Source organism: Eumetopias jubatus, unplaced genomic scaffold, assembly GCF_037043125.1.
Source record: "Eumetopias jubatus isolate StellerSeaLion01/CBP00866 unplaced genomic scaffold, mEumJub1_p1.0 scaffold_4, whole genome shotgun sequence".
Taxonomy (NCBI): domain Eukaryota; kingdom Metazoa; phylum Chordata; class Mammalia; order Carnivora; family Otariidae; genus Eumetopias; species Eumetopias jubatus.
In genome coordinates, this window is record NW_028274810.1 from 56,249,642 (window position 1) to 56,273,748 (window position 24,107).

Genomic DNA, 24,107 nt, shown 5'->3' on the forward strand with positions numbered 1-24,107 from the left:
GTCGTCTGTCTGTGCCATGTCGGCACCTGTGCTGATGAACATGACTTGAGAAATACTGTAATGACTGGTTTCATTTGAAATGAAAAGCCATGGACCTCAAGAGAGCCCTCAATGCTGTCAGGAAGTTAATTATACTATATTTCTGCATTCCATTTACTTTCCCATTCTCCCAGAAAGATTTCATGCCTTCTTCCCTTATCTGCCCACCAGTTGTCCTTCTCACTTTATCTCCTACTTCATTGAGAAAGTGGAAGCCCTCAAAAGAATAATTTTGTAGATTTTACCACCATATCTACCTACCTACTACCATCTATGACTACCCACTACTTAAAATAATACTCTGCTACAAATGAACTATCCATTTTCATACATTCATTTGTAGACAAGCTCCTGTCTCCTCTCACCTACTCAGGATCCTCACTCTGGCAATTATTTCATCTCTCTGCTGCTTCATCAGTTGCCCCTATCTACTAAAACATCCCATCCACATAAAGCATGATATTATTTATCCCCAAATCTCCTCTCTAGCATTTTAGCTGCTAGCTTCCTCACTATTTCTGTTATGTTTTGTAGTAGAATTCCTTAAAAGAGTTTCCTATACTAGCTGTCTCCAATTCTTTTACTCCCATTCTCCTTACCCTACTTTAATCAGATACCGCTCCCATCTTCCATCCAACCTGCCTTTGTTAATGTCACCAACACTCCATGTTGCTAAATCCAGTGGTTAATTCTCAACACTCCGCTTACTTGACCTTACAGCAGATTTGGACATAGTTAAATTCTTTCCTCCTTGGTTTATTATATTTACTTGCCTTCCAGGGCCCTGTACTCTCTTGTTTATCCTTTTACTGTTCTGGTTATACCTTTTCAATCTCTTTGGATTCTTCTTTTCCTGATCTCTTAATCTGGAAGTGCTCCAGGCCTCTGTCCTTATCTCTCTCATCTTCTCTCTTTTCTCTCTGTACTCACTTGCTTGATGTTATCCAGTCCCATGATTTTAAATACCACTGTATGCTAATGACTCCCAAAATTATATTTCTGAAACAAATTTCCCTCTGAAACTGTAAACTCAGTCCTGTGGCCTTTCCTAAATCCTTTTGTTCAGATTTAGGTATATGTTAAAGATCGAACCACTGCTCACTACCTCTGCTACTACCAGTTGGTCTGAACTACCATCCTGTCTTCCTCAGTTCATGTAATAAACTGGAAGATGGTTTCGCTGCTTCCAACCTATGTTCTCTTCTTCTTCTTCTTTTTTTTTTTTTTTTAAGATTTTATTTATTTATCCGACAGAGAGACACAGCGAGAGAGGGAACACAAGCAGGGGGAGTGGGAGAGGGAGAAGCAGGCTTCCCGCCGAGCAGGGAGCCCGATGCGGGGCTCATGACCTGAGCCCAAGGCAGATGCTCAACCGACTGAGCCACCCAGGTGCCCCCGAACCTATGCTGTCTTCACAACATAGCAAGCAGAGTGCTGCTTCCAAAGCTTAAGTCACAAAAAACAAAACTTAAGTTAGATTATGTCATTCCAGGGGCACCTGGCTGGCTTAGTCAGTAGAGCATGCAACTCTTGAACTTGGGGTTGTGAGTTCAAGCCCCACATTGGATATAGAGATTACCTTAAAAAAAAACAAACAAAACTTTCTATCATTCCTCTGAGCACTATAATCCTATTACTAACTCCTCCACCTCTTTTCTACTCCGACCACCTTATTTAAATGTATAACATGTATCTTGGGGACTTCTGATCCCCTCATTCTGTTTGTCTCCTAACATTTACTGCCTTTTTATGTAGCATATAAATTAATAATTATTTTTCAGTGTTTGTTTACCTTACCTTTATCACAGTATGAGCTCCATGAGGTCAGGCATAGTTGTTGAGTGATATATTCTAAGCACCCATAATGGCCAGCATATTGAAGGTGCTCAGTGGATATTCAGTGAGTGAATGTTAGTAAGTATTGCAAGAATAAACTACTCCTTTAGAAGTTATGTTTTTGTTTGCCTTCTTGCTGCCAGGATTAATTATATATTTAATGATATTAAGAGATTTGGCTTTATGAAAGTTTTGGCTTCATATTTTATTCTTTAATATAAAATGTAGAACTCCTAAAATTCAGGAATACTTACATCAATAGGATTTTATTACTCTGATGGCTGTAAAATCAGATTTGTGAGACTTTCTTCATAATTATTTTTTCCAAAACTGATCTCTTTGCCCTAGCAGTATTCTTTTAACATTCAGTTATGTAAATATATGATTATGACAAGTTTGAATTTTATTGCTTTTAATCAAATGCCAGTGCAGTTTTACATGGATATGTAGTTTCTTTGTAATATATCATCTCCTATTTTTAAATTTAACACTGAGAGCTTACTGTGTGCTAGGCACTATGCTGAGGACTTGCAGATACAAAGCCGAAATCTTTGAATCCTAACAGCAAGTTGATGTCAGGTCAAATATATTAGAATATGAGCCTTGCCCATGGAAAGAGCCTATCTATATTTAAGGGACAGAATAACGTTACAGAGATGTGACAAAAACAAAAGCCCTTTCATGCACATGTGCACACATTTGGTTAATCTGTTCTGTTAGTTAGAGATCAGTAAATGTAGTTATGACATTAGTAAATATCAGTGATGAATTTGCTTAAGGAAGTTAAGATATAATTCTTAGCTTTGTAACACTTAAATTATCGCAATTATTTGCTTTACAGAATAATTGGCCATAGGTTTTCTTTAACTAGTTAGCTTTGATTTGATGTAATTACAACTGCTTAGTCTGAATATTGTGGATATAATATACAATGGCACAATGAGATTTGTTGTTTATTCTCACATTACTGATTAACATGTGCCTTAATTTAAAGGAAATTAAGGAGGTGAAAAGTGTGTTTAAGAGTACAGGAAAATTATTGATATTGTGGAAATTTATGGTAGAGAGAAGAGCACAGTTGTAACGTTCTAAAAATCAGATGCTTATGTATTATTTTTGTAACACGAGTGGTGGTTGTAAAAATTGCAAATGGCAGAAAGAACTTCATACGGTGGAGACATAAGTTGGGAGACTGGTGAAAACTTTTAACTTATCTGAAAAACATTGTTTGCAGATTTGCTTTTATTTGAAATAATACGGGGTTCTGAGAAGGTAGGTATTTTAAACAAATCTGATTACATAATTTTACTAGTATTTGAATATTCTCTCATTTACTTTGCTAGGAAGCATTTAAAAAAACATGAGTAGGAAGTTTTCGAACTATGTCAACTATTTTTTTTTTTTTGAAAGATTTTATCTATTTGCCAGAGAGCGAGAATGTGCACGAGCAAACAAGCAAGCAAGCACAAGTCGGGAGAGGGGCAGAGGGAGAGAGAGAAGCAGGCTTCCCACTGAGCAGGGAGCCCGATGTGGGACTTGATTCCAGGACTCTGGGATCAAGACCTGAGCCAAAGCCAGACATCCGACCAACTGAGCCACCCAGGCGCCCCAGAACTCTTTTTTGAGTGTTTACTATATTTGAAGCATTGTACTTAGTAATTTACTTCCATTTTTAAATTTGATCTTTGCAATATGAGGGAGACTATGATTATTCCTATTTTATACTAAGAAGCTGAAAATGAAATTAGATAATTTACCTTAGGTTTTACAGTTAATAAGCAGTAGAACCTGGATATGAACTTCAACACTCATCTTACACATTCAGTATAAAAAATGAGTGGAAATGGAGGCTTACTGTATCATTCAGTCGCTCTGTATTTTTGGAAAAATAGGGAAAAAGAAGGAGGGAAATTAGTCTCCCTAAAACCTAAACTCTTGAGAGTTAGTTTGTCTTGCCTCTTTCTCCCTAATCCTCATTCCCTCCTGTAGTATTGATACATTGGCTTCACTCCCAGAGATTCTTAGTTGTTTAGAGTTAAGGCCCTGCATATTTATTGTTGTTGGCCTTTCCAGGCAAAACACATGTCTACACAGTTGATTGTTGTTATTACTACTCTTGTTTTTCCTTTACCTATCCTTTGGTGCTTTCTGGGGTTGGGTCCATAGTTTGTCACCTTTTCTTGGGTTGTCTTCATTCTTTTTTTTTTAATATGATTTTATTTTATTACTATTTTTTAAATTTTAATTTATGTTAATCACCATACATTACCTCATAAGTTTTTGATGTAGTGTTCCATGATTCATTGTTTGCGTGTAACACCCAGTGCTCCATTCAATACGTGCCCTCTTTAATACCCATCACCAGGCTAACCCATCCCCCCACCCCCCCCCAGAACCCTCAGTTTGTTTCTTAGAGTCCATAGTCTCTCATGGTTCATCTCCCCCTCCAATTCCCCCCCTTCATTTTTTTCCCTTCCTACTATCTTCTTCTTTTTTTTTTAAACATATAATGTCTTATTTGTTTCAGAGGTACAGGTCTCTGATTTATCAGTCTTACGCAATTCACAGCACTTACCATAGCACATACCCTCCCCAGTGTCTTCATTATTCTTATTCCAACAATCCTCTAAAAATCCCTTATAACTGGCTCCAGTTCTAATAGCAGATTCCCAGGCCACAGCCCAGGTTGCTGAATCAGGATTTCTGGGGATGGGGCCCAGAATCTGAATGTTATAAAACTTCCCAGGTGACTCTAATGATCAGTTAGGTTTAAGAAATTAAAGCCCCAGTTCCCTTCACCTGGGATAATAACTTCTTTCAGAGAGGAACAGATGTAATTCACTTCTGGTCATACACAGTAGCATGTTAAATTCAGCGATAGTGATGAAGATGTAATTCCTACAGACCAGCCCCATCATAATGCTTTTTTTATAATATTTATATAAAATAGTAGCCTATTATGTTTAATTACAACAAGCACAATAAAACTGATCACAACCCCAAATCCACCCTCATTTTTAGGCAGGAGCAAATATTAGTCATCCCCCCCTTTTTTTTTCTTAATATCTCTTGTTGTTCCCTTAGAAGAAAGCAAAAGAGGAAGCAAGGTCAAATAGAATTATGGAATATCAATACACAGAAGTTTCCGTTGGTGACAAAGTGAAAGTAAAGGCTTTTAGACAAGAATGAAATGATGTACTTCGATTCTTTTTTTTTTTCTCTTTTAAATCCTGGTTAGAGTCAGAGGAAATTATGTTGCTAACTCGTGCCATCTTTAAAGAGGGTTTGGGGGGATGGTACTGTGGGAACTTTAGTTGGTACTTCAAGGTGATCCCTTTACATAAAGAGAAATTATCTTTAAATGCTATACTTAATATTCTTTGTGACTTAAAAACAAATTATGTTATGTAGTAAGGTAATTTTGGTGAACTAATACTTCTAGATGCCTAAAAATTTTGGTTGCTTTAACAGTACTAATTAAAAACATGTTTGCATTGGAAAGTCTGGATTTCTTTAAGAATAATTTATGGCATGCCACATGTAATATTTCTTTCCTTTCCAACTGCTTTCTGTTATATGCTTAGGGTTTAGATCGCTCCAATTCCTGGGTTAACACTGGTGGTCCAAAAGCTGCCCCATGGGGATCCAACCCCAGTCCAAGTGCAGAATCAACACAGGTGGTGTTTATATTAGAGGTTTCTTTATTGGCTGCTGATGTTTCCCTTTAGAACATTACTTTTTAGTACATACTATGATTTCAGTGGCTTGCTTTTTAATCATTAAAAAGTGTGTATTTTTGTTTACTTAGCACATTTTCCAACTACTATGCATGAATACCACCAATTGCACCAGTAATGCTCTCCTTTCCTACTTCCTGTCTCCCTCCCCCGTCTCTCCACCCTGTCAGTATTTCAGTGCCTGCTGTTTATGCAAGTGATGGCTTTGATAACAGTTTCTACTGTAGGGGGAGCACATCTCTAGTAGGAATTTTAAAAAATTTTATGTGGAAAATAACCTGACAGTTTTCTATTTGCTTTTGGTTTAAAGTGTAGTTTATTGTATCCTTTTCATTAGCATTTACTATCTTGTCTTTTTTTTTCCCCCATAATTACTGACTAGAAATACTGGGACTAAGCTGAAATTAAGTGTGAACAGTATATGATCCCCGTGCTGTAAGATTTAATACCAGAAGCAAAAATCCGTTTTAATTTGTATTGTGTTGCAAAGTATGAAATTTGTGTATGACTTAGTTGAACCAGGTATTGCTTACTTAAGTCTAGTTGCTTCATAGCTAATATTGCATGATACCTCAAAATATACTTCTCATCTGTGTATTGGCTTTGGAGTGAAATGCTCCTGTTCTTGAAGAATTTTACTCCGTGTTTAATATCATAAGTGTTTTATATTTGAAGTATATGGCAGAGCCGAATAGTAGTTTTTGATAGTAGTGAAAAGTGAAAGAATTTTCTTTATTGAGAATAAAATTCTTGATTTCTTTTTTTGGTCTGAAACCAGTGAGAAGTATGTTTTTACTTTTTACATTTTCTTACTAGGTGTGTGCATGTGTATAGATCACACAGATAAAAGTTTCATTCTTTGCAGCACTCTGAATTTATATAGTCATTAAAATATTCATCTTTTTACTAAAAATATATAGAAGCCATTTTGATACTTCTAATGTACTGTCATTAAAGCAGCTTAAAATGGTGAAAATGAGATGAGCAATAATAAAACAGTTGTTGAAACCAAAGTAAAACTATTTAAAAAATTGTATGTAATCCTTGAGCTGCAGAGGCCTCCACAGCAGACTTTAATGTTATCTCGTCATTCATTCACCTCCACTCCTTAGGCTATGGATCGAAGTTGTAATCGTATGTCTTCACACACAGAGACGTCAAGTTTCTTACAAACATTAACGGGACGCTTACCAACTAAAAAGGTAGATTCATATGAAGAAAATCCATATAGGGGGAAAGTTCTTAAATAGATGTAAGATTTCTTTATGTAGCCAGTATGTTGCAATAATTGCATTTAAATTATTTGTTTAAAAATACATTTGAGCAAGCACTGCTTGTCTGATGCCTTTGTTTATATCTTTGGGATTGACTGTTTGAAATCAAATTTGATCATCAAATTTTAGTACCAAAAAATGTATCAACTCTGAATTCTGTTTCTGTAACTGCTTCTGTTTTGTGTTTTAAATCTCCAGGGAAAGGAAGATGAGTTAGAAAAATTATCACTCTTAGTAAGATATGTTGATTTGCTTCCCTTATGCACAGTTTTGTTAGTCCTTTTTCATATCGATACACACTACTTTGCAAATGCTTTGTATGCATATCCATTATAAGGCAGGAAATTTCTGCTATGTTTGTAAAAAAGACTTCAGATACCTGAAAACTTGAAAATTAATGGCTTATATCAAAGTTTAAATTTTTAAAGGTATTTCCTAAATTGTACCAGCAAAGTTCATGAATGTATTTGCATATGTTGGAATATGTATTTAAGGCACAATCAAGATCGTATTTGTAACTGTGAGTTTTTGGTCTAGTTTCTGTTTGCAGGTACAATTTAGGAGCCTGTTTCCCACCTGTCCTTTTAAAATTACATTTTACTGCAAGATAACATGTAATTTTTTCAGCTGTTCAACATGCCACTGTCTTACATGTATAAACAGCCGTTTCGTTAATGGGTGTCCTCACTGCATCATTGAATGGTTCACATGCCTTATTTTGCTTATTCTCATTATATCTTCATTTGTAATTGCATTATTATTTGGCTTATGTTATCAGCAGATATGACTTTGATAGTAACTTTGGCTTTACTTCTGGATAGCTTTTTCATGAGGAGCTGGCTTTGCAGTGGGTTGTCTGCAGTGGCAGCGTTCGGGAATCGGCTTTGCAACAAGCCTGGTTCTTTTTTGAATTAATGGTGAGCAAGCTTAACACGTTTTTAATACTGTTTTCCTTAGTTAACGACTTTGTGTTAGCTCATTATTTCATCCTAAGAATCCTTTTCTGTTGTCCCTCTTAGGATTTTACATGTGCCTCCAAGACAAAATTACTCTTGTTACATCTCTGAATAAACACTGTGGGCCCTTGGCACAATTTAGGTGGAATATGAAAGCTCCCGTTAACTATTTTTTTAGAGATGGTTGCAGAACCAGCTGTCTTTTTAAAGGAAACGTGGTACCTTATTTCTTAGCCTGGACGTGGCTAGTGTGTAATGTATTGTAGATTTCATCCCAAACATAGATAAAAAAGGCCTTTATAGATCCTCACTGCTTTCATGGTTCGAAAGCTCTTAAGGAAATGCCACTTACAGCCAATTAAAAAACAACACTTTTGCTCAATTTAATAAATGATATTAAAAACAAGGGAATTAATATCTTAATATTTATATACACATAAACACATATATACACGAGAGCAATAAAGATTTGCCGTGTGTACAGTGTGTAGCACTGTCCCTGTGGGCTGGGGGTTATCAAGGCACAGAGAGATTAAGTAACTTGTTTAAGTTGGTACAGCTTTTATTTATTTATTTTTTTTAAGATTTAATTTATTTATTTGACAGAGAGAGAGCAGGAGAGCACAGACAGGGGGAGCGGCAGAGGGAGAGGGAAAAGCAGGCCCCCTGCTGAGCAGGAAGCCTGATAGGGGCTAGATCCCAGAAACCTGGGATCATGACCGGAGCTGAAGGCAGACGCTTAACCAGCTGAGCCACACAGGCACCCTGGTACAGCTTTTAGATAGCAGAACTATGATTCAAAGTCAGGCATTTTGGCACTTAGGGACTTTCCTCTTCAACCTCTAGAAAGCTGAAGTCATTGAAACTTTTTCTTCCAAAAGAGAAATGTGTAAAAAAATAAAGGAAAACAAAACAACACAAAAAGGAAGGCAGGAAGAAAAGAAACAAAAAGAGCTTCCAGAATATGTCATAGGGTCATTCTCAGCATTGAATGTTACCTATATTGAGGATAAGAAGACAGTTTTTCTAGAGACTTACTAATCTACAGAAGAAAATAAGTCAAGGACCCTATGTAAGTGATAGGCAACTCATTTTTTCCTTCTAAAGAATAAACACCAGGTTTGTCATTCTTGTGCTTTTAATAGAAGATCAAATTGTAATTTTGATTTTTTTTGATAGTCTTTCATGTATGTTCAAATTTCTTTAGAATAGTTAAAAAGCTGCAGTTTAAAACTTAGCTCTGCTGTTTACTAATTGTTGAAACTTGGCTCTGATTTCTCAGAATTCTGTATTACTAATACCACATTGTTGTAATTATCAATAACCAGAAGCATCTTTTAAAAGATTTATTTGAGAGAGAGAAAGAGAGCGTGAGTGCATACACGAGCATGTTGGGGGAGGGGGAGGGAAAGAGACTCTCCAGCAGACTCTGCACTGAGCACAGAGCCTGATGTGGGGCTTGATCTCAGGACCCTTGAGATCATGAGATGAGCCAAAACCAAGAGTTAGACACTCAGCGGGCTGAGCCACCCAGGTGCCCACAGAAGCATTTTGTACACATAAATCACTTTGTTAATTTTTGCCTAATATCTTATAATTCATATTGAGTCATCAGTGTTCAATGTACATTCACCATATGTCACTATATTATAGATGCTGAAGAGACCACAGTGAAGTCAATGTGTCTAGTGTCTCAAAGCTTACAGTTTGGGGTATATGGAATGTCAAAATGTTGAGTCTCGGAAAGATTTCATTTAAAACCGTTTTAAAGGGGGAAATATTTTTCTGTTCACATTCATAATTCTTTTCATATTGGTAGCCAGAATAATTTTATGAAGGTGATGCAGTGATTGAATTGTACTGTGTTTGATATTTCTTGGGAACATATGAAATATTAAAGGGAGAGTCTCAAAGTTTTTGAGGAGCTAGAAGTATTTCAGCCATCTGTTAAATCACATTGTGTAGTGAAAAAATAGCCCTAATGTGATTAACTGTTAATTGCATTCATAATAATTTAAACTAATGGCTTATTTATTTTTTCAGGTAAAGAGCATGGTGCATCATTTATATTTTAATGATAAACTTGATGCACCAAGGAAAAGTCGTTTTCCAGAACGTTTCATGGATGACATTGCTGCTCTTGTCAGCACAATTGCTAGTGATATAGTTTCACGATTTCAGAAGGTAATGATAACTTTTTAAAAAATTAAATCTCTATAAAGCTCACATTATACTATCATACTTTTATATGTTTTTGCTTTTTATTCTGCTTTCCAGGACACAGAAATGGTTGAGAGACTCAACACAAGCCTTGCTTTCTTTCTCAATGATTTGTTGTCTGTTATGGATAGAGGATTTGTCTTTAGCCTTATTAAGACCTGCTATAAACAGGTAATGCATAACTAGTAATAATTAACAAATAATTTAAACACGGTGTTTGCTGTTTTTAGAGTTGCAGCTAAACAATCTTCAAGAACACACTCATATACTGATGTTTTTAAAAAGCAGCATTTTTCTTTTTAAAAAGGATTTATTTTCAGGAGGGGCAGAAGGAGAGGCTCTGAGAGAGAGAATCTCTGGGGCACCTGGGTGGCTTAGTCAGTTAAGCATCTGACTCTTGATTTTGGCTCAGGTCATGATCTCAGGGTCCTGGGATCGAGCCCCGTGTCAGGCTCCCTGCTGAGCTGGGAGTCTGCTTGTCTCCCTTTCCCCCTGGCCCTCCCCCTGCTGTCTCTCCCTCTCATTCTCTCTTAAATAAATAAATCTTTAAAAAAAGAAATAAAAGCAGAGTATTTTTATTAGTAAGGCAAAAATAAATTTCATTTGTTTTATGAGGACACAGTCCTATGGCAAGCTGATATCTGTACAGCTGACTTTTCCTTGGTTTTACTGGCCCAGTCATAACTCTTCGTTCCCATTCTGAAGATCATCAAGTCACTAGTCTAAATGTTAAGCAGCCCTGTGGGTGCCTGGGTGGCTCAGTCAGAAGAGCATGTGACTCTTGATCTCGGGTCTGTGAGTTTGAGCCCCCCATTGGGTGTAGAGATTACTAAAAAAAATAAACTTTTAAAACAATTTGGAAAAAAAATAAATGTAAAGCAACCCCCACGATGCCATGCAAGAGTACTAGTTACACTGAATGAGCAGCCAAATGAACTTTTTTGTATATTTATTGGGTGATTTTTATTTTTATTTATTTATTTATTTTTTTTAAAGATTTTATTTATTTATTTGAGAGAGAGAGAATGAGAGATAGAGAGCACAAGAGGGAAGAGGGTCAGAGGGAGAAGCCAACTCCCCGCTGAGCAGGGAGCCCGATGTGGGACTCGATCCTGGGACTCCAGGATCATGACCTGAGCCGAAGGCAGTCGCTTAACCAACTGAGCCACCCAGGCGCCCTGGGTGATTTTTAAAGCAGCTGCATTTAGCTGTATAGTTCTCCTAATGTAGACCTAGACATTGTAGAGTTTAAGATCATGGACAGATGCTTACCCAAATCCCCAGTGTCAGTCATTATGTTGCTTTTATTATTTTTTAAATTTACTTATTTTTTCCATTATGTTGCTTTTACTAAACTAAAAGCATCCTGGAACTTTTCTACAAAGAGCTGACTTTAGCTTAAAATTTTTATCAACTGATTAATGAAATGTGTCTTTTGGAAAACATTAGTTATTGGTCCTGATAGGCCATTTAGGTAATGAGCTGTATAATCATCCTAGAATTACCTTTTAAAGGAAGTTTAAAAATATGCAGCTCTTAGGGTCCTATCCCAGCATTATTGAGGAGTTTGGAATCATGGGGGTGGGGGGGTGGGCATGTGGGGGCACAGTGCTTGTGCAGCATTTCTGAGAATTGCTGGTCCACAGGCTCATTTCTGAGAATTACTGCTTTAGAATGCTGTTTGGCAGTCTAATATTTAGAATTTTGTAGATCTATCAGCTGCCTTTATTGTATGTTCCATTGATTGATTAATTGATTGATTTACTTCAGAGAGTGTGCATATGAGTGGGGGAGGGGACATACGGAGATGGGGGGGGAGAGACTCCTAAGCCGACTGTGCGCTGAGTACAAGCCCGATGTGGCGTTTGATCCCACAACCCTGAGATCATGACTTGAGCAGAAAGCAAGAGTTGGATGCTCAACCAGCTGATTCATCCGGGTGCCCCTGTATGTTCCTTTTAATAGAGAAGTTAAAACTACACATGGGCACTGACCCACCTGCAGATATTTGCAGCAGTATGTATTATTTTTCTTTCCCCCCAAAATTTCATGTTCTGTTGCTCCTCAAATCTTGTTGTTATTCTTCAAGCATTGATTTCCTGTGTTTGCCAAACACTGAGCTAGACCCTAGGGATGCCAAAGCTATTAAGTCAGTGTATATATGTCTCTTCAAAGTAGCTTATCATGTAGCTGGGTGAATAGACAAAGAGGTAATTATAAATACAGATTAACACAGCTGCTGCTTATCCAAAGAATGGATCAGTTCTTTTATGAAGTTAGTTTGGTGGTATACTTTTCCTTCATAAAGTGCATCTTTGAGAAGTGGAAGTATTAATCCTATATTGGAAATACAAAGAATATGACTTTTAGCCTAGTCAGTGGATTTGTAAATCTTAAATAGATCTTCTAGTTCCCCATTTTTTATTCTAGCAGTAACTCTGGAAGAAGTGGATACTGTTGTTTACACCACAAAACCCAAAACTGCCCACTAAATACTTCACCTGTCATTCTGGTGTTGGCTTAGAGAAATGATAAATTCAATTGGTGTTCTTTTATTTATGTAATGCTTACAAGGTATCTTCAAAGCTTTATTCATTACCAAATCCAAGTGTGCTGGTGTCCTTGAGACTGGATTTTCTGCGAATTGTCTGCAGCCATGAGCACTACGTTACATTGAACCTGCCCTGCAGCCTGCTTACTCCACCTGCATCACCATCACCTTCTGTTTCTTCTGCAACATCTCAGGTATGCAAAGTGTCTGAAAAAAATTTTTTATAGAGCTCACTTTTGTAAGAAAGCATTCTGAGCCCTGGAATAAATGATAAGAAAGACTGTTGAATAATAGCTGTGTGATAGGCTCCATAGTAAGTGCTTTATAAATATTATTTGCTCCTTAGAGTAATGCTAGGAAGTAAGTTCTATTATTTTCATTTTACATATGAAACACAGAAGAGTCATGAACTTAGCCAGGGTTACACAGTCATAGGTGGCAGAGCTAGACATTGACTCAAGGCACATGTTGACTTTATTCTAGAGCCCAAGGTCTTAACTACCATGTTGTACTCCTCTTACAGATTTATGCACATCCATGTGAGTGAATTCACTTAGGTAGGCCATTTCGTTGTTTTCACAAGTTGGGTTTTCTTGAAGCAGATGCAAGGTTGTCTTGAGTTTGGGATAGAAGATGTTTATTAGGGATCAGTACCTGTGGAAGGCAAAGAAGTGAAGCCTAATGTAGCAGAGAAAGAAGTCAAACTGTGGGGCAGTCCTGAGAAAGCCCTGCCTACTGCCCTTGTGCCTAGAAAACCCAAAGGAAACTAGGTGGTTGTTCATAGGGTTTTATTGGGTGGCAGCAGACTTCAACAGCTAGTAGTTTCTTTGGGGGGGGGGCGGAGGTTCCTTTTTTAAATGTAAATTCAGTTAATTAACATATTATTAGTTTCAGAGGTAGAGTTCAGTGATTCATCCGTTGCATAGAACACCCAGTGCTCATTCCATCACCCAGTTACCCCATCCCCCTACCCACCTCCCCTGCAGCAACCCTCAGCTTCTTTCCTATGCTTAAGAGTCTCTCATGGTTTGTCTGCCTCTCTGATTTCATCTTGTTTCATTCTTCCCAGTTTTTTGTTTTTTTTTTTTTTACTAACCAGAATCATGCTGTATGTATTGTTCTTTGGTGTGCTTGTTGGAGATGTTTTCAGCCTAGCTCATTCCTTTTATCCATTCTGTATTCTGCAGAAATAGTGTCACCTTTTGGGTTGCTTCATTCTGCTGTTATAATTATGCCCACTTTTGTGCAGAAACTTGAGCATAGGGGCTGGAATTTGAGGAGAAGAGTGCCAGTTTGAGCCCTTGGCAATCTGAGGTGAAGGCCTATTGACTTGGCATCGAGCAGGGGGCAGACCGTGCATGCTGACTCGGGCAAGAGGTTGGCTGGACTGGGAATTTGGGACCCACAGGCCAATGGCATCATGTATGACAGGGACGTGGCTGGTTTTGCTTTTAACTTTTGCTTTTCTGGGAAACTGTATCTCTCCTTCTATTCTAAATGAAAGCCTTGCTGGATAGAGTATTCTTGGCTGTAGATTTTTACCTTTGAGCAGCTGGAATTGATTGTGCCCTTCCCTTATGGCCTGCAGAGTTTCTGCTAAAAAACCCACTGATAGCCTTGTGGGGTTTCCTTTGTATGTCACTGCTTTCCTTTCTCTTTCTTGCCACTTTTTTTTTTATGATTTTATTTATTATTTATTTGATGGAGAGAGACACAGCAAGAGAGGGATCACAAGCAGGGGGAGTGGGAGAGGGAGAAGCAGGCTTTCCACGGAGCAGGGAGCCTGATACGGGACTCGATCCCAGGACCCTGGGATCATGACCTGAGCCGAAGGCAGACGCTTAATGACTGAGCCACCCAGGCGCCCTCACTTGCCACTTTTAAAATTCTCTCTTTATCACTGCTTTTGGCCATCTTATTTACTTTGTGTCTTTGTGCAGACCTCTTTGGGTTGGTTTTGTTGGGGGCTCTCTGTGCCTCCTGGATCTGGATTTCTCTGTCCTTCCCCAGATTCAGGAAGTTTTTAGCTATTATTTCTTCAGACAAATCTTCTGCCCCCTTTTCTTGCTCTTCTCCTTCTGGGATCCCTACCATGTGACTGTTAAGCTTGACAGTATCGCTGAGTTCCCCGGGTCTGTTCTCATTTTGCGTATTTTTTTTTCCCCTCTCATCTGCTCAGCTTGATTACTTTCCATTACTCTGTCCTCCAGGTGGCTGATCTGTTCTGCTTCCTCTCATTTGCTGTTTATTCCAGGTGGTCTATTTTTATTTCCATTTAGTGAGTCCAATAGCTCTAGTTGGTTCTTTTTTACGTCTCCTATCTCTTGGTGGAGGGTCTCATGGAGGTTCTGCACTCTTTTCTCAAGTCCAGTGAGTATCGTTATGAACATTACTTTAAATTCTCTATCAGACATATTACTTATCTCCATTTCGCTTAGGTCTCCTGCTCGCTCTGATTTTGTTCCACTCTTTCATTTGGGACATACTCCTCTGTCTCCTCATTCTATTTATTGCTGTATCTGTTTCTCTGTGTTAGGAAAGTCAGCTACGACTCCCACACTTGAAAGTAGTGGCTTTATGAAGAAAAGGTCCTGCAGCGCAATGTCTCCTTTTCACCAGAAAATGGTGCTTCAGGGGGGTGTCTCCTCTGTGTGTTGCTACAGGAGTGTCCTACCGTTGTGGCTGGGATGTGTTTGCCTTCAGTCCAGCCTGCGATGGCGCTCTGCCTGTTGTGGGCAGAGTCTGGTGCCCACGGTGTTAGTGGGCCGGTCTGGGGCTGGCTTGGGCTTGAGTTGAGTCAGAGCAGGTGTTTGCCACAGATGAAGTAGCACTAGACTGCAGGCACTTTCCCTGTGTTGTCCCCTGAGAAGCTTTTGTTGGTGGGTGGGGCCTGCAGTCTGACCAGGTGCCTGCCCCCAGACACTGCTGGGGTCACAGTCGGACGGGTGTGTGGTTATCGTCCCCTCTTCCTGGGGCAGGACTCACTCCGGAGCGGTGCTGGCCTTGTCTGGGCCGCGCACACACTGCCAGACTTATGGCACCACTTTGACGGGATCTTGCCAAGAGCAATTGGAGGGGGTGGATCTGCTTCGCTGTGGCCTCTTGTCTATGCCGGGCTGCGGAGAGTCTGTTCTGCCAGTTTTCAGGCTGCTTTCTGTGTTATTTATGCTGATGTGGGTTCTCTCTAGGCGGCCACGCAACAAGAGGTGAGCCCAGGGACGTCCTACTGCGCCACCTTCCCAGCAGCCTCTCAACAGCTAGTAGTTTCTGTCAGGACAGAAAGGGGTTATATCATAGCAATTATTTTGTTTCCTATCATACAGTTTGAGATAAAGAGATTTTCTGGTTTTAGTATCAGAGAAGCCTGGTTCTTCCCTCTAGTGAAACATTCTTTCCGCTCTGTAATTTCTGAGGCAGACAAGCTGCTTTCTTAATCTCTTCATGTTTAAAGTTATCTTAACTTTTTGTAATGTTGTTTTTGAGTTATTTAATTCCTGGATGTAATTCCCTAGCCTAGATCAATCTCAGATGCATGATAAAAAAATTTTTTTTAAACTTTACCTTGATTAGAAAACATGAGAGAGCACCCATAACTTTTCATTTTACTTTTACGAAAAATCTTATGGATTGGCGTATTTCACGTACTCTTTTACCTGGCTAGCATACGCTTCTTCCTGTAACAGATGAGGCTGTGTCTTCTGCTTTCTTCCCACATCCTCTGCCAAAGATGTGGCTATCCAGTGAAGAACAAATTAATCATAATATAGTTCCTAAAACCTTTAATGAAACACATTTGTTTATATCTAACTCCCTCTGAACATCTCATTCAGCCAAGAAGTTAATAGAATTCTTTCCATTCTCTTGCTCCCCTTGTTTTTTATCTAACTACATTAATTTCATTCTAATAGACGATAGAGACCTCACTCTTTCTGGGGGGAGGGTGCAAGAATAATCTTATATACTTATTAGGAAGATGATTTCTCTGTAGAGAAATCTGAAATCTGTTCTAAAAAACCTCACATGGATGGTCTTGAATATGAATTAGAGGGGGATGAGATTACAATCTTGAACTATATCTTGGGGAAATGCTATTTTGCAGTATTAAAAACTATGAGTGAATCACAAAATGATAGTAATTTTCTAAAGGTAGTATTTTCTCTGAAAAACAATTTTACTGGTATTTGGACTTTCTCTGGAAACCAGTAACTTTGACTATAAATATGTCTTTTGTACTCAGCAGTAAACGCATAATATATCATTTGGGTTTAGTTGCTTTTTTTCTCCTTTAGGGTATGATATTGAAACATTAAGTGGCTAAAAGAATAAAGAAAAGAAAGATGGAAAACTTTCAATCTGAGAAAAAAGAAATAGGAAATACACTTGGGGCGCCTGGGTGGCTCAGTCGGTTAAGCGTCTGCCTTCGGCTCAGGTCATGATCCCAGGGTCCTGGGATCAAGCCCCGCGTCGGGCTCCCTGCTCAGTGGGGAGCCTGCTTCTCCCTCTCTCTCTGCCTGCCGCTCTGCCTACTTGTGTTCTCTCTCTCTGTCAAATAAATAAATAAAATCTTAAAAGAAAAAAAAGAAAATACACTTGATCTTAGCCAAAAATCCGAGAAGCGATAGGAAATAGAAAATAATTAAAAGTGTTATTTCATCATAGTTTCCTATACCAAAAGTAAGAGCAGTTACTTTCTCCAATTTTAGTAATAGTAATGTAAAATAAACTACCCTGGGTGAAGTGTATCTTACTTTGAGATAATGCTCATACTGCATTTGTTGTAATGTTCTGTCTATAGGATGTTTTGTTGCACAGCTATTGTAGTTTTGTTCTATCTCACTCCCAAACAGAGTTCTGGATTTTCCACAAACATACAAGACCAGAAGATTGCAAATATGTTTGAATTATCTGTGCCTTTCCGCCAACAGCATTATTTGGCAGGACTTGTGTTAACAGAGCTGGCTGTCATTTTAGACCCTGATGCTGAAGGGTGAGTAGACTTATTTTGCCTTGGGAATAGCAATTTGCTTTTGGATAATGGGACAGAAGTATCGCACTTATATTCCTAAGAATCAAAAGAGTACTCTTTACTACTCTTCATCTACTTCTGTATTCACTAAGTTCCATACCCGTGTTATCTGCATTTCACTGATTTTAAGAAAGCCATTTTTTCATACTTCATCATCTCTGAACTTGAGGTTTGTTTTGAAATCAGTGGTGTATCATGGTTTATTTGATAGCATTTGTTTTTCCTTATTCATGGTTACAAAAAATATTTGTGAATATAAGTAGGTAGACTCTTAGATTTGTTGATACACAGTAGGCACATTTCAGTTGAGGAAAATGGACTAGTTTTCTATTCCTTGTAAGGAAAATTTATTGTTTGCCATTATACTGTGTAGCATTGTATTTCAAAATATGCCCTATAAACAAATATTCTTAGGTTTTAAGAATTTCCAAAGTTGTATACACTTGTACAGGATTTTTAGAAATTGATATAGTAAAGAAAGGGCATATTCTCTGATGATTTGAATTTATAGAAATAGCTTTAGTGTTGTGGTCTAGCATCCCTAGAGAGTACTTCTATCTTAATAATTGTTTTAAAAAAATCCATGTAATCATAAATCCTTTAGGTAATGGTCACTTTTAAAAAATCCTCCTAATAGGATCTTTTGGAGTTTTTTAAAAAGTTTTATTTAAATTCCAGTTAGTTAACATGCAGCACAATATTAGTCTCAGGTGTACAATAGAGTGATTTGACACTTCCATAACAATACCTGGTGCTCATCCCTGCAAGTGCTCTCCTTAACCCCCATCACCCATTTTACCCCTCCCCCCACCCCCCTCCCCTCCGGTCACCAGCAGTTTGTTCTCCATAGTTAAGAGTTAAGAGGCTGGGTTTTTTTGCTTATCTCTTTTTTTCTTTGTTTGTTTTGTTTCATAAATTCCACATATGAGTAAAGTCATAGGGTATTTGTCTTTTTCTGATTGACTTATTTTGCTTAGCTTTATACCCTCTGGATCCATCCATGCTCTTGCAAATGGCAGGATTTCATTCTTTTTTATTGCTAATATTCCAGAGTGTGTGTGTGTGTGTGTGTGTGTGTGTGTGTGTGTGTGTGTGTGTACACCACATCTTCTTTATTCATCTGTTGATGGACACTTGGGTTGCTTCCATATTTTGGCTATTATAAATAATGCTACAATAAACATAAGGGTGCATATATAAATTTTTGAATTCGTGTTTTTGTATTTTTTGGGTAAAATCCAGACCTTTAAGATTTATTTATTAGAAAGTGCACATGTGTGCACAGGAGGTGGGGGCAGAGGGGGAGGGCGGGGAAGAGGAAAAGAATCCCAAGCAGACTGTGCTCAGCATAGAGCCCACTGTGGGGCTCGATCTCATGGCTCTGAGACCATGACCTGAGCCAAAACCAAGAGTAGGATCCTTAACCGACTGAGCCACCCAGGTGCCCCTACATCTGGACTTTTAATAATGGTCCTCAAAGCCCTGTTTAGCTGGCTCTTGGTCCTTTTGCCACTGTCTTCCCCCCCCACATACTAAAATCTAGCCATGCCGGTCCTTTTCTTCTGTTTCTTTAATACGTCGAACTCATTCCTACCTTACGGTATTTGCACTTGGATTTTTTTTTCTCCGCCTAACAGTGCTCATGTTACCCTAAGACTGTCATGTGCCCTGTGATTCTTCAGGTCTCCGCTCAGATAGCATCGTCTCAGGGAGGCTTTCACTGGCCACCCAATCAAAATGATAGCCACACTGCCCTGCCACAGTCATTCTTAAACATATATTTTTTCTTTTATTTTCCACAAAGCATTTCTCTGAAATTTGCTGCTTAATTTCTGTCTCTTCCCATTAGAACGTGATTTCATGAGAGCACACACTTTTATCTTTTTTGTTTGCTGTTGTACTTCCAATGCCTTAACATTTTGTCTGGCACAAGGTGGATAAATACACATTCATAAATAGATGTTAAGTCAGTGATATATGAGTAATTAACTTTGGGAGACTTACATCCCATCTCTAAATTTTATATTCTTTAGTGATATACAGATAAAATACAACATACATTGTCTTAGGTAAGTACTTGAGAGGAATGCTTTTCTTTTTACTTCATCTGCTTGCTAATAAGAATAACTCCTTGAGTGGCAGTAATATGTTTTAATATTGATCAAAGATTTGCTCTTTAGAAACTTTGATTATAGTTAAAAAATTAAGACTATGAAACAATATGATTAAATGCTGATTTTGTAGCGCATAATTCTATAGAAAATCAGTACCTTTACTGCATTTGTGACACTGAATTATTATTTTTGCGTCTGTGTTTCTCTCTGACAATAGCAAACTCTTTTAAGAACAGGGACAGTGTCTTATCCCTAACACTTAAAATAGGATATTGCAGGTCCTGCATAAACATATATTTAATAACATGTGATTGAGTAATGTAGACCTGTGAAAAGGCTTATAAAGATGATTGGGTAGAGCTTATTGGTAGGTTAGGGTCGGGCTGGTAGCTACACAGCTAAGGAATACACACCCGGGTTTGGGAGTCATCATTGGTAATGCAAAAATTCAGAAGGGAGAACATAAAAACCAAATGACCAGAATCTGAGACTTGGGTGAAATGAGAGAGAGAGTATGAGGACAGGGTGGGAACTATTTGGAGAAAAAATTGAGAAAAGATAAGATGACAGCGTCGAGTAGAGAACTGGAGAATAAAATCTGAGATATGTCAGTTAGATGTGGTTCTTGACGGTGTTTAAAAATACACTTTCTGAATAAAAATCTCAAAGGAAGAAGAAAGAATCTCCAGCTAGATTGCATATATAGCAATGTAAAGCGGCACATAAGATGAAGGGCTCTGGTTTCCAATCCCAGCTTTGAAATTGGCTATGTGATCTTAAAAGAAATAAGAGCTAGTATTTACCGAGGAAGGCAGTGTACAAGGCAGTGTGTTAATTAAGTATGTTACATAAATTATGCAACTTAATTCTTATAGCCACCTTATGAGGTAGGTAATTACCCTCTTACTGTAGGTAGGGAAACAGAGAAGGTAAGTAACTCTAAGAAATTATTTAGTTATTAAATAATGAAACTAGTACAGTGCCATGTTGTAAGCATTCAAAAACTGTTAGTTCCAAAGAAAGGGGGTAGATAGTAGGAAGTAAGTGGAAACAGCTGCTATGGACTGTACATTTAGGAAGTTTATTACTGGAGAAATTATTGTAATAGTTTATTACTCAGAGAGAGTATATAAGGTAGAAGAGACTAGTTTCAAGTGAACATGTGTTTTCAATATAGGAAAGGCTTATTTGAAAGAAGAGAAAATTTTAGTGAGGGGGGCATTGAAGCTGTTGAAGACGCGTGGGGTTCATTAAACATAATGGAGAAATTACTTTTTGAGAGAAGTACAACTTTTTCTGAGACAAAAGGAATGAGAGAGATAAATGTGGGGATGTGTTAAAGATCTGGGTAGAGCAAATTCAGAATGGCTTTTCTTCCCTAAAAATCAGAAGTCGGAGGTAAGATCTTTTTCTGAAGCGGATGGTGAGAGGCTGAAGGGGAGAATGAGGTGTGGAACTGCTGCCAGGTGTAGCCCTAAAGGCCTGTCGACGTTGGCCAAGTGTTTAATTAGAATAGTTGGCAGAGTCAAAGCACCTTCAATCCAAGAAGAGGCCAAAAAAAAAAAAAGTGATGTGTTTTAGCCCAGTTGAAACTCAGGGGATTGAACCTATAGAAGGTGTATGGCACAAACAAGGTAGATGAGCAAGGAAGTTGAGTTTAAATCCGAGAAGTCAAAGACAACCCCCCCAGCCTATGGACTGCATAATCCATCAAGTAGAGGATTTTTCTTTTAGAAAAAGGACATAAAAGTTTATTTTTGGCAAATGTGAAAAGATCTAATATGAAATAAAATTTGAAGCTACTTAAGATTTTTTTTTGCTTTAAAATATAACCATAACTGGTCTTAAGTTATTTAATATGAATATATACTAATAAGGAGTTAATATAAAAATAATTGAGATTTACTTTTAGGTGAATTTGTTTAGCATTTCTTTTTCCCCTCCATCTTTACTTTATACGGAGAGACATTTGTTAATTTCATAATGAGAAGCGTTTCATAGGAATACATGCAAATATGTGGCAAAGTTTAAGTTAAACAAAATTGATTCAGTACTGTGACTTACTGTTTGCTTTAAAGATATTAACTAATCTCTGTGACCTTAGTGCTGCTGCTGCTTCTTCATCTTCTTTTTAAATAGACTGTTTGGATTGCACAAGAAAGTCATCAATATGGTACACAATTTACTGTCCAGTCACGACTCAGACCCACGGTACTCTGACCCCCAGACAAAGGCGAGGGTGGCCATGTTGTATCTACCTCTGATTGGCATTATCATGGAAACTGTTCCTCAGCTCTATGACTTTACAGGTACTTCGTATATTTAAAACACGTCTTAAAGGAAATCTCAGTGTTGCAAAGTATTAGAAATATCTCGAGGCTAAAGATCTTATTTTAGGAAAAGAAATACAAGGAAATGTACACTGGCATAAATAAACTGTAAATATTTAACCATATTACTGAATGACTTTTGACTACATCAGAGAAATCACTGCAAGCTTTCCTCAAGTAGTTCTTACGATGAATTTTAAAATAATGATTTATAGCACTTCTGTACCTACCTATTAGAAAGTAGATTTTTGGTATGAGACTGTACTGTTCATCCCAAAAAATGTATATAAAAAAACAGGGCAGATGTCTCCCACCTTTAGTCTCTTTTATATTCATATATATATAATTGAAATTAATATTCACCTGAATAACAAAAATTAGGTTTTTGTTAACACTGGGCTAATAAGTTGAAGTTATGTTGCTTTTTAAAAACTAGAACTCACAAAGTTTTACTGTTCTTACTTTCCATATTTAGAATTTCTTGAATTCCTTCATTTGTCCTAAAGAAAACCCTGTAGTTTACATTTAAGAAAACATTTAAGAAAACAAAAACAGGGCGCCTGGGTGGCTCAGTCATTAAGCATCTGCCTTTGGCTCAGGTCATGATCCCGGGGTCCTGGGATTGAGCCCCACATCGGGCTCCCTGCTCTGCAGGAAACCTGCTTCTCCCTCTCCCACTCCCCCTGCTTATGTTCCCTCTCTTGCTGTGTCTCTCTCTGTCAAATAAATAAACAAAATCTTTAAAAACAAAAAAACATTTACTGAGTACCTATTACATATTAAGAACCTGAACAGAGCTGGTGATACAAAGATAACCAACTCTGTGTCTTTAAGGGACTGGTAGTTGAGTAGTTCAACTGGTATTTTGATTGCCAAAGTGGGCTTCCTAATCTGAAGGCAGAGATGTTTATATTATTATATCTTCTTTGACTAGCAACTTCTCTACAAAACTATAAATTGTTACTGTAGGAATGAGTTAATGTTTACTGTTTAAAATAAGAAAATCTAATGATAAATATTACTTCTTAACAGGCTTTTCTTTTAAAGAGTAATGGAGAATAGGGAATTGCATGCTCAATAACTGTTAATTAACCTAAATGGAAATTTGGTTGTTTATTTTGGGATTATTTGTTTTTCCAGAAACTCACAATCAACGAGGAAGACCAATTTGTATAGCCCCTGATGACTATGAAAGTGAGAGCGGAAGCATGATAAGCCAGACCGTTGCCATGGCAATTGCAGGAACATCAGTTCCTCAGCTAACAAGGCCTGGCAGCTTCCTCCTTACATCATCGGTAAGAACAACCTCCTGCAGAAGTTTTTTCTAGAAAGACAGATATTTACAAGGATGTACCCTTAAATAACATTGTTTATTAGCTGATGCAAGAGTACTCTTGAGTTTCATTTACTTTGTGGAAATATTAAGGTTCTGAGAATATTGCTTATCTTGTACTGAGTTGTTTTAAAAATTAATTCCTCAAGGTTTATGGTTGCTCTGTATTCCATCATTCAGAATTTTGGAAGTTACCTTATTATATATGGCCTATTTTCTTTATTTTCAAAATACATTTTGTTCTTCAACCCTAAGAAATATTTTCAGTTGTTTAGCAATTAAGAATATTTTTTTTAATCTCTGAAGATTTATACTGTTTCATGTTGAATAAAATCAATAGGTACTCTGCCCCTGTAATTTATGCCCCCTTAAAGAGGGAAGGATATGGGAGCAGAGAGGAAACAAACTGCCAGTAGAGCCAGATCAAGTTCTAAAAGACTTTCTTTCAGAAAAATGCGAGAGTACTTACGGAAGCTGTCCTGACAACTTCAAGTTTTATTGAGATAGTTTACATATCAAAAGACTCACCCATTTTAAGTGTACAGTGTCATGGTTTTTAATGTATTTACAAAGCTGTGTGGCCACCACCCCAGTCTAAGTTTAGAATATTTCCATCACCCCAAGAAGAATGCTTAGGCCTATTAAGAGCCACTCCCTATTTCCCCCCAGCCCTAGGCAGCAACTCACCTAC

The 24,107-nt window shown here is 37.8% G+C and overlaps 1 protein-coding gene across 1 annotated transcript in view; it reads left to right on the forward strand.

Annotated features, from left to right (window-relative positions):
• Positions 1-24,107, forward strand: part of DOCK7 (dedicator of cytokinesis 7) — a 217,923-nt gene that overhangs the window by 139,877 nt on the left and 53,939 nt on the right. The window contains exons 23-30 of the mRNA XM_028106855.2: positions 6,725-6,814; positions 7,708-7,803; positions 9,886-10,026; positions 10,120-10,233; positions 12,637-12,807; positions 17,461-17,600; positions 21,893-22,062; positions 23,224-23,378. Coding sequence (XP_027962656.1) covers positions 6,725-6,814; positions 7,708-7,803; positions 9,886-10,026; positions 10,120-10,233; positions 12,637-12,807; positions 17,461-17,600; positions 21,893-22,062; positions 23,224-23,378 — 1,077 coding nt within the window. The remainder of the gene's footprint in view (positions 1-6,724; positions 6,815-7,707; positions 7,804-9,885; positions 10,027-10,119; positions 10,234-12,636; positions 12,808-17,460; positions 17,601-21,892; positions 22,063-23,223; positions 23,379-24,107) is intronic.